The sequence below is a fragment of the Loxodonta africana genome, chromosome 8 (genome assembly GCF_030014295.1).
Source record: "Loxodonta africana isolate mLoxAfr1 chromosome 8, mLoxAfr1.hap2, whole genome shotgun sequence".
Taxonomy (NCBI): domain Eukaryota; kingdom Metazoa; phylum Chordata; class Mammalia; order Proboscidea; family Elephantidae; genus Loxodonta; species Loxodonta africana.
In genome coordinates, this window is record NC_087349.1 from 46,795,378 (window position 1) to 46,811,874 (window position 16,497).

The 16,497-nt window shown below is 39.5% G+C and overlaps 1 protein-coding gene across 4 annotated transcripts in view; it reads right to left on the reverse strand.

The window, feature by feature from the left end:
• The window catches only part of GSAP (gamma-secretase activating protein), a 99,446-nt gene that overhangs the window by 61,158 nt on the left and 21,791 nt on the right, over nucleotides 1–16,497 (reverse strand). For all 4 annotated transcript variants that reach the window (XM_064289904.1, XM_064289902.1, XM_064289903.1 and 1 more), the window contains exons 4-8: nucleotides 13,751–13,820; nucleotides 13,383–13,436; nucleotides 4,987–5,075; nucleotides 1,753–1,822; nucleotides 452–501 (exon numbers count right to left, since the gene is read on the reverse strand). In XM_064289904.1, coding sequence (XP_064145974.1) covers nucleotides 452–501; nucleotides 1,753–1,822; nucleotides 4,987–5,075; nucleotides 13,383–13,436; nucleotides 13,751–13,820 — 333 coding nt within the window. The remainder of the gene's footprint in view (nucleotides 1–451; nucleotides 502–1,752; nucleotides 1,823–4,986; nucleotides 5,076–13,382; nucleotides 13,437–13,750; nucleotides 13,821–16,497) is intronic.

The window sequence follows — 16,497 nt, forward strand, 5'->3', positions numbered from 1 at the left end:
TAACCGAAAGGTTGGTGGTTTGAATCTACCCAGCAGTTTTGCAGGAGAAAGACCTGGTGATCTATTCCTATAAAGATCGCAGCCTAGAAAATCCTATGGGGCATTTCTATTCTGTCACATGAGGTCGCCATGAATTGAAAATCAACTGAATAGCACATAACAACAACAACAACATATATGCCCCTAACCTTGTATATGTTTGCATAAGCAAGGTAAAAGGTGTAGAAAGACTCTTATTAGGCTATTATCACTAGCTACCTCAGGAGATTGAAATTGGAAGACAGGATAGAGATCATATATCTTTGTGTTGTTTTACATGTTACAACAAGCACATCTGTAATTTGAAAGATGTCAAAGAAAGAAAATGTTTTATATCGATAATATTAATTTATCTTCAATAGAAATGCAGCTCTTAGTGGAAAAGCAAGCAAAAGGAATTTTGAGTCTTTACCACTTTATTTCCATCTTCTTGGATGACTTGGATATGAAATTGTTCAATGTCTTAAAAATAAAAACAGCAGAAAGATAATTTAACCTTCATGAAAAACATGAGTACTTTATTTACCAGACAGTTGTAAATAAATTTTTCTAAAAGCAATGCAGATTAAACAACAGCTATAAATCTGACAGTAATCTCACAATAAAAGTTAAAAAAAAAGAAAAACCACCTTTCTCTACCCTCCCACCCTTTACAGTCTATTTCAAGTCCAATATTTACTTCACTCTTCATATCAACAATATATGAAGCTTTAAAAATAAATAAATAAAAACACCAACACTAACAATACATGAAGGTTTTTACCCTGCTGGTTCTGTAGGTTCCCTCAACAAGTGTTTGCCTCCCCTATCCGATCAGTCTTAAAAAGACGGGCCCACATGGCTGGGTTTAACTTTCAATTTTCAAATATCAAACACCTCTTTGTATAAGCAAATCAGATAGAAAACTCATTACACAAGATAATTTGGGGAGACATCTTTATACAGGTCAATTTCATGCTAGCAAAACCCTAAACACTTTAAGTTAATTTGTGGATGGTCCCTTTCAACCAGTAAGCAATTTAGATTAAAAAAAAAAAAGCCACATTTACCTTCTACCATTCCTACTTACAAAATGTGAGACAGATGATTGCACGAATGTGTGTGAAACTGAACATGAACCTAAGCCCTCAGGCCTGTCCTAACTATAAATCAGCCGTTTCACCTTCTAACATGAAAGACGGTTTTACTAGACAATATCCACCAGTGAATTTTGCTCTTTTTTCCCCAAAACTTGAAAGCATTTTGGAAGGACATAACCTTCTATGTCCCAGTTTTATTTGCCTCTCCCTCAATTTGACCAAGTCAGTATGTGTCCTCAAGTCCTGTCATGGAGTTCTTCTAGCTACTAAAGCCTTTTCCTCTCTCCGTATATCCTTATCCACTTGGACAGAGATCCTAAAGAAAGATGTACTAAAAAGGAGGGAAATGACCTGCACGACTGTTCTACAAACATTTTACCATGTGACACCATTGAAAATCTACATATGCAGGAGCCCATCATTCCTAGGATGAGAAAACTGAGCAAAGACTGAGGGAACAACACATGGGGCTGAGAAGGAAAAGTCCTTGTCCAGGAGTCCTGGATATGAAAGGGACAACAAAGGTCAGTGGACCCCCAGCACTGGCAAGTGGACTTCTAGAAAATTCAATCACGTCCCACACTTCACTAGGATATCATGGCCCTTTCATGAAGTCACCTAAAGGTATACTTACATTTCTCTTCTGAAATCAGTAACAGATGGTTCTCTGAAAGAGGGTGACTTTCAACACGTGGGTAGAGGAACTGTAAAAATAAAATTGGTCAAAATCATAAGCAGCTACCTTGCTTGCATAAATATTTCAGAAGATGTGATTGATCACTGTACTACTTATACACTATAGAAGGGACTGGTAAGCACAGAAGAGTTTAGGGGATTTGCAAGCACTCACACATTACATGTCAAAGCAAGCAGGAACACTTTCAGGAGCTCGGTTTTCCAGGGGAAAACTTATCTCAAGTCTCACATTATCATAATTAATTTACACAGCAAAGCTAAATTTATTTCTAGGGCTGGTACTTCCTTTTTGGAATATGTGATATGGAAGTCAATCAGAAACAACGTAAACAACATTTACACAGAATGTTCTATTTTGTAAAATAGAACGAGAGATCAATACATTTGTTGTGCAAGTATGGCTAACACTCAATTTGAGAGTAAAGTAAACATGTGCTTGCCTAAACTTCTAAAGTCCCACATCCAAGAGACAAAGTACAACATAACCAGGGACTTTCCAAGAAAGGGCAGTGAATCACAGGGCGGCAAGGGGTTGAGGATTTACGAGCCTCAAAGCACAGAATGACAGACCCTGGGAAGAAAAGGCTTGATCCACCCCACTGCTGAGTCTCTGGGCTATCCCGTATGTGCCAGCCATATATCGATCTGTCTACACAACAAATCAGGCATCCAGAAACACAAGGTGATCCCCTACTTTTAAAGCCAGACCCGACCCTGTCGGCTGTGCTAATGAAGGAAAGCTGGTGTCAAATACATCATGACAGAACTCCAGTGACTTAATTCTTTCATCGTCAAAAGGGTTAAGCCATGTTATAGACAGCAGCCTCTCTAAACACTAGAAAAAAATTTTGACAAATATATTACCTAACTTTTCACAATAATAAATTGGAAATAGAACTGATAGATATTTTAAATTATTTGTAGTCAACTCCTCCTTTTGGAAGTGAAAAATAAAATACTGTCTATATTTAGCAACAGTCTTAAAATTATAGACAGCAATACAGAATAGCTACAAAAATAATGTAGAACTTATTTCATGATTTGTGAAATTGTGCACATGAAATAGGATACTTTGGGTACTGAAGTTGAGGAGAAGCAAAGGGGAGTGACAGCACATATATAATAGAGAAGAAAACCCTCAGAGCCTCAAAATGAGGGGATGATCCCACAGAAGATCATATGGCTTCCCCCCATATCTACAGAGACAGCAGCCTGCGGATGCCTGCTTAGAAATGTGAGCTGGCCTAAGGTGCTAAAGAGCTATAACTTTTCAAGTTTTATCTGGTCTTTATGTGGCAATCAACGAGAACATGGCTTTTTAATAGTTCCATTTGAGTTGTTGTTTTTCTTTGTATTATGAGGCAGCCTTAGGGCAAGTTTTGTAAGCTAGAAAATGAATAGGTTTCCAATACAGCTCTACAAAAGTATACAAGGTGTTTTTGGTGTTGTGAATAGGAATCTATACAGACTATGTTGCATTTAGGAAAATGTTTTCTTCACAAATATGGAATTAGACTCTGAGATTAATATTTGTCTTTGGGAGGTATATAATATAGGTGTTTAGAATGTAGAAGGGTGTGTGTGTGTGCATGCACACGCCATCACCCACTGGAATTATCTTCTGAAAGATCTACCTCACGCTGCAGTTGTTGTTCATTAGGTATCATCGAGTCAATTTTTATTCACAGCAACCCCACGTGACAGAGTAGAACTGCTGGGGAAGACATCTCAAAAGGTACCAGACTTGGGATCCAAACTTCACATAGCACTGTCCTGCTCAAGTTCCTCCATGAAGATGCAACATGTGAATGTTTGGTAAGAAAAAAGATAGCTAGATCCCAGGGTAAAAGCAAACTCAGTGAACAGCAGGTGGCATTTCCTTGTAGGAGGGTATGGAGAAAAGGTGGGCATTTGTCATGGGTGGTGGTTTGGAGAAGGAGTTTCTCGTCAAACGTATATACATGAGAAGCAGGAAGCAGGGCTGGGCACTAAGATGGGTCCACTGGATGAATACAGGTTTCACCTTATTCCCTTTAGTTTTCCCAACCCTTCAATAACGTCTTGATCACCTATTCCAGGAAAAATCAATTTTCTATATTAATACGTTATTTTATGTTTTATGTTATCTTAGGAAACCCTGGTGGTGTAGTGGTTAAGTGCTACAGCTGCTAACCAAAAGGTCAGCAGTTTGAATCTACCAGGTGCTCCCTGGAAATTCTATGGGGTAGCTCTACCTTGTCCTATAGTGTTGCTATGAGTCAGAATTAACTGGACAGCAATGGGGGTTTGATGTTATTTTAAACTGTGCAACTAAATTAATATATTAAATAGTACAATGCAATGTTTGACTATTTTATATCCTGCCCTACAAGATGCTGTGGAAGCATGCTCTGTCCCATAGTCACCCCTGCACTGAAAAACAGTGTGGACAGAGTGGCTTCCTGGATGAGGGGGATGCAGCTGGGAGCTCCAGGCCAGGCCTTGTATAGAGGTGAGCAGTGGCCCACAGTGGAGCCAGGAGTTGTGGGTAGAGCAGGTGGCTGAAAGGCTGGCTGATGGTGGAGGACCTCGGGCAAATGAGAGGCCACCTCTTCTCCTAACACACGCCAGAGGAGACCTGTTGGTTCAAGGCTGGGGGTTTGTAGGAGAGGAGGAAGCAAATACTCTGGGTTACACAAGTTGACTCCAGGTAGACCAAAAGGAACAATGTTTTGTCCCTGTAGCAAAATGTGGAATTGGGCACAGGGAGATCATGCTGAGGAGCCATGGGCACAGGTACCTAGTCCACCTGCATTATACAGACAGTGCTTCTGCATCAATTCATGGACTTGATAAATTCAGAGATTAAGTCATTTAATCATTCAGCTTAATCTGTCGACCATGCATATACATGAATAATTTTTAAACTTATCATAAATGTATTTTAATATTTGATATTTTATCATGTAAAAATATTATATTACTGTCAGAGCACCATGGCCTATCAAAGTCAGAGGAGCTAGATTTAACTTCTTGTTTTCCATGTTTGCAAAGCAAGAGCTAATGCCTCCAGGCCTATCCATCTGCTTTGAGGGTTGAAGGGATGTGTATGAAAGCACTTTGTAAACACCATTCCCCGAGGTTTCATGCCTTTTGATTAATAAGATAGGTGATAAATGACATGCTCACTTACCTGTACCCAAATATTGCTATCCACTGCTTTTAGAACCTTCACATTGTTAATGGGATGGATTTCCACTAACAAAGTTAAACACTTTGACCCTACAAAGAGAAGAAGACTTTTAGTAATGAAGACTGGAATATTACATATTGTTTCCACAGCAAGTAGGAAGAGGAATTGCTGGTAAATCCTATTACATTGACTGTAAGCTAATAAAACAACTCTCCCTTCATAAAGAAGTCTCTCGACGTGATTTAAACTGTAGTCCTATTCCCAGTCCCATCCTTCAGGGATGTATAGTGGCTTCAGGACCCCAAGAGAGCTATCTAGCAAAGAACCCACCTTCTACACCCCTCAAGAGTCCTAGAGAAACAGCATTTTATTATGTAACCCGTCGGATGCTCAGGAAATCCAAACATAAACAAGGAAGTCTTTGAGCAGGCCTGGCAGCAACAGTGAACATCGGGGGAGACAAATTTCAGGCTTATAAAAATTCTGTAGCTTATAGAAAAGCTTCACATTTAAAATAGAAGCAGTTTCAGAAAGAGGTTGTATCATTTCGCACTCTCATCAGCAATGTATGAGAGAGTGCCTGACAAACTGGATTTTAATGAGTATCATTTTCACCCTAAAGTATTAGGATTCTAAGATTTACAAACAGTGCATGTATGGACTTTATGTAGCTTTCTGGCATCAATCCCTAAGAATTTAAAAGTTATGAACTTAAAATGTGATAAGAAATAGTATGTTTGCCTTCCACATAGGTTTGACCTTTAAAGCACAGATGTAGTACTTACCGTATTACTTATTCCACAAAAAAAGTAATTTTTTATAAAATTTACTTTAATACTTTTCAAACCCAAAATAGTTATGGAAAACAGCACAAGAGAGAAGTCAGTGTACACAGAGTGAGGAACAAGTTCCTGCCCTTGTTCCTCTGCCATTTTTAGCATAGCTTCACGGACCTTCTTGGCTTCTAAGTCTAAACAAATACAACTCAACTGGATATCACTGCAATTCTGCAGCACAGGGACAGATACTATTTGCGTATAAGAACATGAAGATATTTCTGGTGCACAAACACGTCATGGTTGACAGCACCTATCGGTAGGACATGTGCTTGGTCTCCCCTCAGGAATGGTGGTGGGGCTGCACTGATAAGAGACCCACTTGCAATTTCCTCAGTGTCACATCTGAGTAAACATTATATGACATAGCAATGTGGAGGAAGTCCATGGTCGTGGCCTAGAAGGAGGTTACCACAGATATCCAAATTTAGGTCAAGGGCTGCCCTCCCTCAAGATTAAGCCCCCCCAAAAGAGTTGCCTTATATTTGAATTCTTATAAAGACTCTAATATTATCAGGTACTCTCTCAATGACTTTATTTTGAATAATAATAATATACAATTTGGGGATGGCATAGCAGCCTGTAATTGAATCAATACCAGTTTTCAATATTTAAGGAAGTAATTTGACAGCATGTTTTATTTAAAAAAAAAAAAAATGGGGGAGAGGGAGAGAAAAGACCATAAAACCATCATTTCTGGAACATGACCTCACAATTGGGAGGACTGACTATCTTTGTAAACATGTTTTTTGAAAAAGTACTTGAAAAAGTAAGACAGTGAATGGTTATTATGTGGGATCATAAATAAACAACTACAAAACAAATGAAAATCAAATGTTTGGTAGATGGGTACTTATGACTTAGGATAAAAATCCCAGCGACAGGATCATTCACCAATTCAAAAGGGCTATAAATTACTGGGAAAGAGGAAAAGGTGAGGTGCTTTTGGAATCTGCTTGATGACTCAAAAAATGGCCCTAGGAATAAGAAAGATGAGTGAAGATAAACAGAATAGAAATGTCCTATGAAATGTGAGAATGAGGGGAAAAACTCCTATATTAATAAAAAAAAATTTTTTTTATTAATAAAAAACTAGTAGTTTTTTTATTAATAAAAAATTTTTTTATTTATAATAGATTACAATTAAATTAATATACTGAATAGTACAAGCCAACATTTGACTATTTTATATCCTGCCCTAAAATTTTATATATTCTAATTGGAAAACATAAAAAACAAATTTGGAGGTGGGATAGAAGGAAACTTCTCATTGGGGAAATAAGAAATCACCTTACATGTGGGCCTTTTTTAGCATGAATTTGTACCCAAATAAGGTAACCAGCTATTGACTAAATTCACTTATCTTTAAAATGGGAGGACCTTCCAGGGCAAAAACCATTTTCCTACGTTAATTTGTCCCTTCTCTAGTACAACACAGACATTTAACTAATAGTAACTAGCATAACGGTAAGAGGGAACATTTGCAAACAGGAATTTCTCTCACTCATACTCTCTGCTCTTATAGTGTAGTGGGAAACACTGTGGATTGGGACTCTGGAGACACTGGTTTTAGTTTCAGCTCTTCCCTTACCCTAACACATAATTTTCAGCAAATCGCCCAACTTTTCTAGGCCTCGATGCCTTGTTACTAACAAATAAAATTAAAACTTAAAAATTATAGAATGAGATTATTTAAACAATCACTTTCAGCCTGTATAAAGTGCTAAACGCGTATTAAGAGTTTAGAGAATGGAGATATCAATGTAGACTGACAGGGTATCACTGAAGGGTATGCCTGGGTAGGCAGGGTAGAGATGTCACGGGAAGTAGGCAGCACAGGATCAAAAGCACAGGGACAGACAAGACCTTGCGTAGATACCATGTGATGGAGGTTAGTATGCAAGTTGTGAAGTCGTGCAAGTTTGGAAGGGTCCAAAAGGGCCTGGTTCTGAAGGAGCTCTAGTCATTGGAGTTCTTGAACCAAATCATGGCTCCGTGGAATACCTGTAGCACTTAACTGTTTGTGATAGTAAATGGGGGCTCTAGAAAGTCTCAACAGCAGTGGGGGGCCCAGCACACCGTGATTACCCCAATTGCTGCTTGCTGGGGACCTACTATGCCTTGCAGCAAGTACAGCTCCACAAAGGAGGGTGAATAAGACATTATAACTTTGCCAGGGCCACAGCCTAGAAGAGCTGTTAATAAAACTGTTCTAGAGTATGTGGACTGAGAAACCCTATCTTGTTTACGTGAAAGATGTTTCAGTTTGTCTCATTTACAATGGCAAAATCTTATGTTAAGCAACAGAGTGTTAAAAAAGTACCTTCAGGCAAACTACATTTCATAATCAAATGGCTTATAAGGTCAATGACAGATAAAATAAAACTTTCCAAAACATTTGTTCAAAAGAACACTGTAATCAGATTCTAGAGTACTTGTTGGTTTTGTTGTTTCTGAAATTTAAACAAGATAAAACCCTTCCATGATGGTCAATACCTTCCATACACTAACCACTCTACCAAACCTGTATTACCAGCCCCAACTCTTACCTGAACTTCTGATTCACATCCAACTGCCTTCCTGACATCTAACAGGCATCTCGAACTTAGCATGCCTAAAACCAAACTCTTTTTTCCATCCCTACCATCAACACCTATGCGTGCATGCGCGCGCGCGCACACACACACACACAAGCCCCCTCTGGCCAAAAACCTTGGAATGAATTATCCTTGAGTTATCTCTTTTTCTCATTGTCCTATCCAATTCACCAGCAATCGTGACAAGACTATGTTAAAAATATATGCAAATACAACCACTTCTCCCTTGCTCCCAGCCAGTCCAAGCCACTGGACTATTCCAACAGTCTTCCAGGAAGTCCCCTTGCTTTCCTCCTTGCCCTCCTGCAGCCTATTTTCCACACAGCAGCTAGAGCAATCCTTTTAGAAAGTAAGTCAGATCACTCCTCTGCTCAAAATTGCTTCTCATTTTACTCAGAATGAAGTCAGAACTCTTTACAATGACTTCCTCAGCTCTACGTGACCTGCCTGCACCTCACCCCCTTTTCTCTCTGGCCTCGGTTCCCACCACTCTGCCCCTTGTTCACCCTACACCACCTCACTGACCTCCTCACTGTGCCTTGCACAGCAAATCTACCAAATATACTTCAGCCTCAGGGCCTTTGTGCCGGCTGTTTGCTTTGCCAGAAATGTGTTGTCCCCATAGCCACAAGCTTACTCCTTCTCTTCTTTCAGATCTCTGTTTAAATAGGGTCATCCCACAAATAAATCAACTGCATTCAAATCCTTGTCTAGATTCTACTTATGGGGAAATCCAAACTAAGATAAGATGCGATCTTAACCAAAAAAACCAAACCCGTTGCCGTCGAGTTGATTCTGACTCACAGTGACCCTATAGGGAAGAACAGAATTGCTGCATAGTATTTCCAAGGAGCAGCTGGTAGATTTGAACTGCCACCCTCTTGGTTAGCAGCCAAACACCTAACCACTGTGCCACCAGGGCTCCCATGTGATCTTACGGGACAAGATACCTCTAGCCACGAGTGGGTGGTAGAAGGGACTAAGGAAAGTGAAACAGGAAAGAAGAGTAAACTAGTATATGGGGTATTATCGAGCTGGTGACCACTGTGGGTCTTGAGCTGCATGGAGTGAACCTCATTATTATTCACTTTAGGAATGAAAATGGGGAGCAATCCCATTGGCCATGGGTTGCCCTATTGAGCATTATTTCCAACCATACTTCCAGGTTGTGCACCTGTAGGTGGTCAACAGATTTTCCCAAGAGCTCTGGGCAGAAAGGAATAAGTTGGTAGAGCAATTGAGGTAACCCACTGTCAAATTACACCTGGGCAGAATTGGTTCTCACAGCAATGCCTGGCTTAAAAGGTGAACTAAGAATATACAAAGCTATGATGTATCCAAAAGGAGCCCTGGTTGCTCAGTGGTTAGGCACTTGGCTGCTAACTGAAAAATTGGCACCAACTGCTCCATGGGAGAAAGATGTGGCAGTCTGCTTCCATAAAGATTTACAGCCTTGGAAACACTATGGGGCAGTTCTACTCTATCCTATAGGGTTGCTACGAGTCAGAATTGACTTGATGGCAGTGGGCTTTGGTTTGGTTTATGATGCATCCATCACAAGAATGTTCATTCTAATATTTTTAAAGATGTGAGTAGATAATCTCACTACAGGTGCATTGAACTTTAAAGGCTGAACAAGCATAGCTGAATGGAATTTTTAATGTTGCAACCAAAACTTACAAAAAAGTTTATGTAAAGTATATGTTATACTATTCGCTATTGCTCTGCATGACAATTAGGCATGGATGATAAACATCATATAAAACCCAAACCCATTGCCGTTGAGTCAATTCTGACTGATGGCAACCCTATAGGACAGAGTAGAACTGCCCCATAGAGTTTCCAAGGAGCGCCTGGTGGATTCAAACTGCCAACCTTTGGGTGAGCAGCCGTAGCACTTAACCACTACGCCACCAGGGTTTCCAAGCATCATCTAGAGATTATAATTAGAAGCCCTGGTGGTGCAATAGTTAAGCGCTCAGCTGCCAACCAAAAGGTTGGCAATTCGAACACACCAGCTTGAAGGGAGAAAAGTACGGGCCATTTGCTCCCCTAGAGATTTCAGTCCTATGGGATTGTCATGAGTCAGAATCGACTGGAGAGCATACAACAACTTATGCAAGGAATTTAGGCTTTGCCTTTGGTTCCTGACGAAATCCTGGTGGCGTAGTGGTTAAGTGCTACGGTGCTAACCAAAAGGTCAGCAGTTCGAATCCACCAGGCGCTCCTTGGAAACTCTGTGGGGCAGTTCTACTCTGTCCTATAGGGTCGCTATAAGTCAGAATCAAGTCGACAGCAGTGGGTTTGGTTTGGGTTTGGTTTTTGGTTCCTGAGAGATAACTTCTAAAACCTTGAAATTTCTCCAGTTACTGCAGTCTTTGTTATTCATAGAGGGACTCTAGACCACACCTACCTAACAGGTCATGATGATAAGGTGACTCATGTGGGAAGTGGCTGGCCTGGGCAGAAAAAACCCATCATGTGAAATCAGCAGGACCTCAAGGTTGGCGGGCTGGAGTATGAACTCAACCACATGTGCAATGATTAAATCTATCATGCCTGTATAATGCGACTACAATATAAAAACTTTGAACACTGAATCTGAGTTTCCTAATTGATGATAGAAACTGATGCACAAGAGAGGGTAGCGCATTTTTCCAGAATATGGAAGGTCAGCCAGAAACACTTTCAGACCTCACTCTATGTGTCTTTTCATTTATATTCTTTTTTTATAATAAAACTGTAACCTTAAGTAGGGCTCTTTCTTGAGTTTTGTGAGTTATTCTAGTGAATTATCAAACCCAAGGTAGCAGTGGGACCCAGAAGATCAGAAGTGAGGAAGGACCTTGGGAATTTCCCCGAGGTTATGACTGACATTCTAAAGTCAGCAGGTCAGAAGTGAAGGTGTTGTGGGGGACTCTCAAGCTTGTGGCTGGCATCTGAGGTTTTAGGCAGCCCTGGGAGTCTGGAGGACTGTGCCCCCTAACTTGTGAGATCTGACCTAGCTCTGGTGATTAAGTTCAGAGAAAGAGTACTACATTTGTACTTGGTGTCAGAAATTGAATTGATTTTGTTCACCAGCATAACAAAGAATTTCTAAGGCTAAAAGTAATAAGGCCCAGGAAGAACTGGAAGGTAGTGCAAGCTGTTCCAAGGTTGTGTGTATAGATGCCCACCCTCACAATCAAAAAGAATATCAGCAACTAGACCTTTCCCTTCTTGGAATAGGGATTTTTTAGTCCAGGAAATAGCCCTCTAACTGACCATACCCTTGTTTTGCCCAAGTCTTTGTTGTAGGGGTCAGGACATCAATGTCTTAGGTCATATTTCACTAAAGGTAGTCCAGTCCTATCATCTCTAAAGTGAAAATTGCACCTAATTCAAAGAGGATCAGAGAGTGCTAAAGGGCCTAGTAAGAAAATAACACGGCACAGAAGAGGGAAGAGAGCTGCCGTGGGTCTCAGTGTAACATGGTGGGAGGACGGGTAAGCGTTGGTAATGCAAAGGGTGAGACTTCAGGGAAACCTCCTGCCTGCCAACATCTCCCATAAACTCTTCTAATGAGCCCCCTGAAAACTTACCATCCAGACTCCACTCTGCTTTCCCTGCCACTCTAAGCTGGCTCTGTGGGAAAGCGCGTGTCACGAACCCAAGACTGCCTCATGAGCCACATGTGGAAAGTATGTATGAAGGGTTTTCCATCACATGCAACCACAGGAAAGAACATCTGAGTATGCTATACTAACAAAAGAAGGAAATTAAGTGCCAAATAAATAGAAAATGCAGAAAGTACTACAGGATCAGAATAGTAGGAGATGGATGTGAGATCTAAAAATAAGAGATCTACTAGACTAGAGGTTGAAAAATGGTAGTCCATAGGTGGTTATCATTGCCTGAGAAAGATTTTTTAAAAATATTCAAGTCAACAATTTAAAAATCAGATTTTGACATAAAAGTTCAGACTTCTCTTGATAAATTGAAAAAGCTGGCCCCACTAGGCTTACATCTCCACATGGTGACAAAAAGTTAGAGCTGAGTTGTGACCCCCCTTTGAAGATGTGGTACATGTCCCACCCCACCATAGCTCTGAACTCTTTTTTCCATTAAAGATAACAAATATGTCTTGGCTTCTATGTTAAAATTGAGAAAAACAAAGAAAAATACATGGTCACCTGATTTTTCTTACACTCAGTCGGCTTCACTTGTTTACATGATCTTTCTGGCCCTTGTATGCATTTGAGATTGCAACCCATGAGCTCTATGAGGACAGTCACCATGCCTGTTTTGCACACCAGTGTAGCCCCAGCATGATGTACAGCGTCTGACCCACAATCCATACATGTCAACTTATGAACAGATAACTCAAATACAAATACTTGTTGAGTTATGGACAGATGACCTTCCCCCACCAAAAAAAGGCATCATATAGATAATAAATTGCAAATTTACTTTTATTTAGTATTGGTGGACTAAGGAGCCCTGACGGTGCAATGGTTAAAGCACTTGACTGCTAACTGCACTTAACTGCTCCCGTAAGATTACAGCCTTGGAAACCCTATGGGGCAGTTCTATTTTGTTCTATAGGGTTGCTGTGAGTCAGAATCAACTGAAGGGCAATGAGTTCAATTTGGGTTTTTTGGCTTGGTGGACTATTCACAATGCATTAGGTATTAGTCAATACTTAACCACCAAAAAAAAGCCCGTTGCTGTCGAGTCGATTCTGACTCATAGCAACCCTATACTTAACTATGTATAAGAAAAAAAGTTATATGGTACATTATTTTCTGTAATTTCCTGTTTATTTGGAAAAATAATTAAAAAAAAAAAAAGCCCATTCATGCTTGACATGATAATTGCCTTTTCATTGTAAGACAAGGCTATTTCTAAAAATACGTGAAATTTGACTTAACAGTCCAATAAATCTTTATCTCCCAATGGACACTAAAAAGTATAATTTCATTACCTGGTTGAAGCTCATTCCTTCTTCCTTCTTTAGTAGTTTGAACTAAACTTACAGCTAACAGAAAAAGAAGAAAACATCCATCAGCAATTGATCTATCTGGTGGCTCATTAAAATTTACCATTTCATGCCTGAAATAAGTAAAGGCTCAAAGGGTCTGACAGTGAATGGTTATGGCAGAATACAAAGCATCGTTCTCTGTAGGTATACCCTATAGATCGTTTATTTCAAACCTAATTCCCTAAGAACATCTTTCCAGAAAACCATTGTTACAGAATAACCTATGTTGCAAAAATCTAGTATTTTGAAACCCTTAAAAAATATAGTTTAGTTCTTGACATGAAGCAATAGAAGAAAAGTGTTCAACTTACCAAGCAAAGTTCTCTCACTGTTGATGGAGCAACTGATAACTTGTAAGTCTGTCTCAAAGGTATAGAGATGCTATTTAAAAGGAAAAAAAAAAAGTTTCTTAAATGTGGAGTTCATGTTAAATAGCGGTTATATGACTATAAATTCCCGTTTAGTTCTCTACCAAAGATTATTGTGACAAAACACTTTACTAAAGAACCATCAATGAATTAGTTTATCTACACTGAGAAGTTCCAGATTTTTTTTTTTTTCACGATTATGTGGCTTATTAGGGAAGAAACAGGCTATAACTCAGGATCAGAATCCACTTGGAAGTAATAGGATACAACTCAGGAGACAGAATCAAGTTCGTCAATCAGGACAGCTTTCAGCCGTTTTTGGCCATACCCGCAGGCCAGGCCACCCTTGGGCATCTCCTGCCAAAAGCCCACTGCAGCTGCCTTGAGCTGGACTCCTGATTTCTGCCGCTCATACTGCTGTGCCATTTCTGTGCTGCTGGGATCTGCTATGGGTGCCGCAGTTTCTTGCTGTCTCCTGCCACCTTCAGTGTTATAGCTCTCTCTCCTGTGTCTAGGAGGTTTTCAACTCAGGGATCCCAGATCCAAAGATGTGCTCCACTCCAGGCTCTTCTTGATGGTAGTGAGGTCCCCCTCGACCTCTCTGGGATTGGCCCTTATATTCAATTTCAAGACATGGCCCTTCCACCAGGACCACTAATTGACCAATCCCCTTGGTAGACCATAGTCACTTCATTTGCATAGCATTCAACCAGTTCCTGCAAGGTCACTTAAATCTACTGGGTGGCTTTATATACCCTATTTGCATAGTAGACTAACCAATACCTTTGCAAGATTTTGGCCTAATAAATCCAGATTTTTTTTTTTAAGAAAAAATTTGTTAATGTAGATTGTATTTGGTATTGAAATTCACCCATGAAGCAACAGAACATAATGGATAAGAGTACAGATCTTGGAGCCAAACTAGAAAAAGGAGGTTCAAATCCTGATTCTGTCACTTGCTAGCTGTGTGATCTTGGACAAATTATTCAACCTCTCTATCCTCCCATCAGTAAAATAAGAATGATAATGCCTGTCTCATTGTTAGGTAGATCAAGTGAGACAATCCATCTGAGGCACTTAGTGCATTATCTGCTGCACATAATAAGCACTCAATTGTTAGCTATTATAATTAGTGAGGCAGGTAAAATTTTAACCAAATTACACAACTGACTATGATATCATTAGTTATGTCTTAAAGACTGTCACAAGTGTATCTCCTATAGGACTCTCATATTTAGAGGAGTGGCAAAAGTAGTTTTTTTTACCTTTATTTAATCTTTCTACTTTTTTAATTTTCTTGTTGCTGTTTGAAATTTTCAAAATGTTACAAGATTCCATTTCATTGAGTATTAAAGAACATGAAAATGGTCATTTGGAAGGAGGATGTGATGTGCAGATTGAGGAAGTGGAGATAATCACAGTTATATTAGGTCAACGCTCTCTTACAGTAGAACACTCAGAGGACAAAAGGGAGATAAGAAGCTTTAGGGCTAGGGAGAGAGGCTAAGAGAAACGGTGAACAGTGGAAGTATTAAGAAGTTATTCAACACCTGCAAACTAAACGAGCACTGAAAATACACTAAAACTCTACGGTCAGAGGTGGTAAAAAAGGTTGTGAAAGTCAAGAAAGTAACCTTTGAGTTAACATGAAGGTGCTGAATTCGGGTGAGAAGTTTTGGTTTCCTTTGACACTTTCTCTAACTGAGGGATTCTAATTTATAAGCAAGAAGAATCACAGTTGTATATGCATAATTTTTAATGTACTAACCTCTTAATTATAAAATAACACACACAGTCTCCGTGTTTAAAAGATGTAAACACTACCAAAATAAAAAGCCAAAGTCTTCCGTTATGCTCACCCAGCCCCAACTCCCTTCCCAAAGGAAACGCATTTATAATTTGCTCTGTAGCCTCCCAAATATTTTAAATTTTCAGTACATATTTATGCGCATATATTGCATAGTGTTCTTATAAGTTTTTTTTTTAACATAAATGGAGCGTATTTTTCTAGCAACTTGCTTTCTTATGTAACAATTTTTTGGAGTGCCTCCTGTGCCAGTTTACATTTATACAAGTCTTAATCCTTTAATCTTTTAATGGCAGTATGGATTTCCAAAGAACTTAATGATAGGCATTTAGACCGCTTCCTACTTTTAGGTATTACAATGATCCAATGAACTTTCCTTTACATACATCTTTGTGAACTTGTACACATATTTCCGTAGACTCAAAACTTCAAAGTAAAAACAAAAACCAAAAAAAAAAACTTCAAAATGGAATTTCTGGGTCAAAAGGTATTCAAGTATCAGGATTCTTCAGTTGTAAGCAACAAAAAATCTGCCCCAAACCAGCTTATGTAAAAAGGCAATTAGTGATTTATAGAATTGAATAGTACAGAGTATGTGGCTTCAGAACTGGCTTGACCCATGGCTGGTAAGACCTATCTCTTGGCTTTTGGGATTAAATCCATTTTCAGCCTCTGTACAGTGGCCACCCAGGTAGCTCCAAGTTCTATTCTCCAAAGCCACAGCAATTCCAGATCTCACTTCACATATCACCAAAACCAGTAGAAAAGAGGAGTTTAAGTCCCAAATTCCCAGCAAAGTCCACTATTCATTTGTATTCAACCAGCTTAGGTCACACCCACTCTTGTACACATTAACAAAGAAAGCTTGCATAAAGGAGAGTAG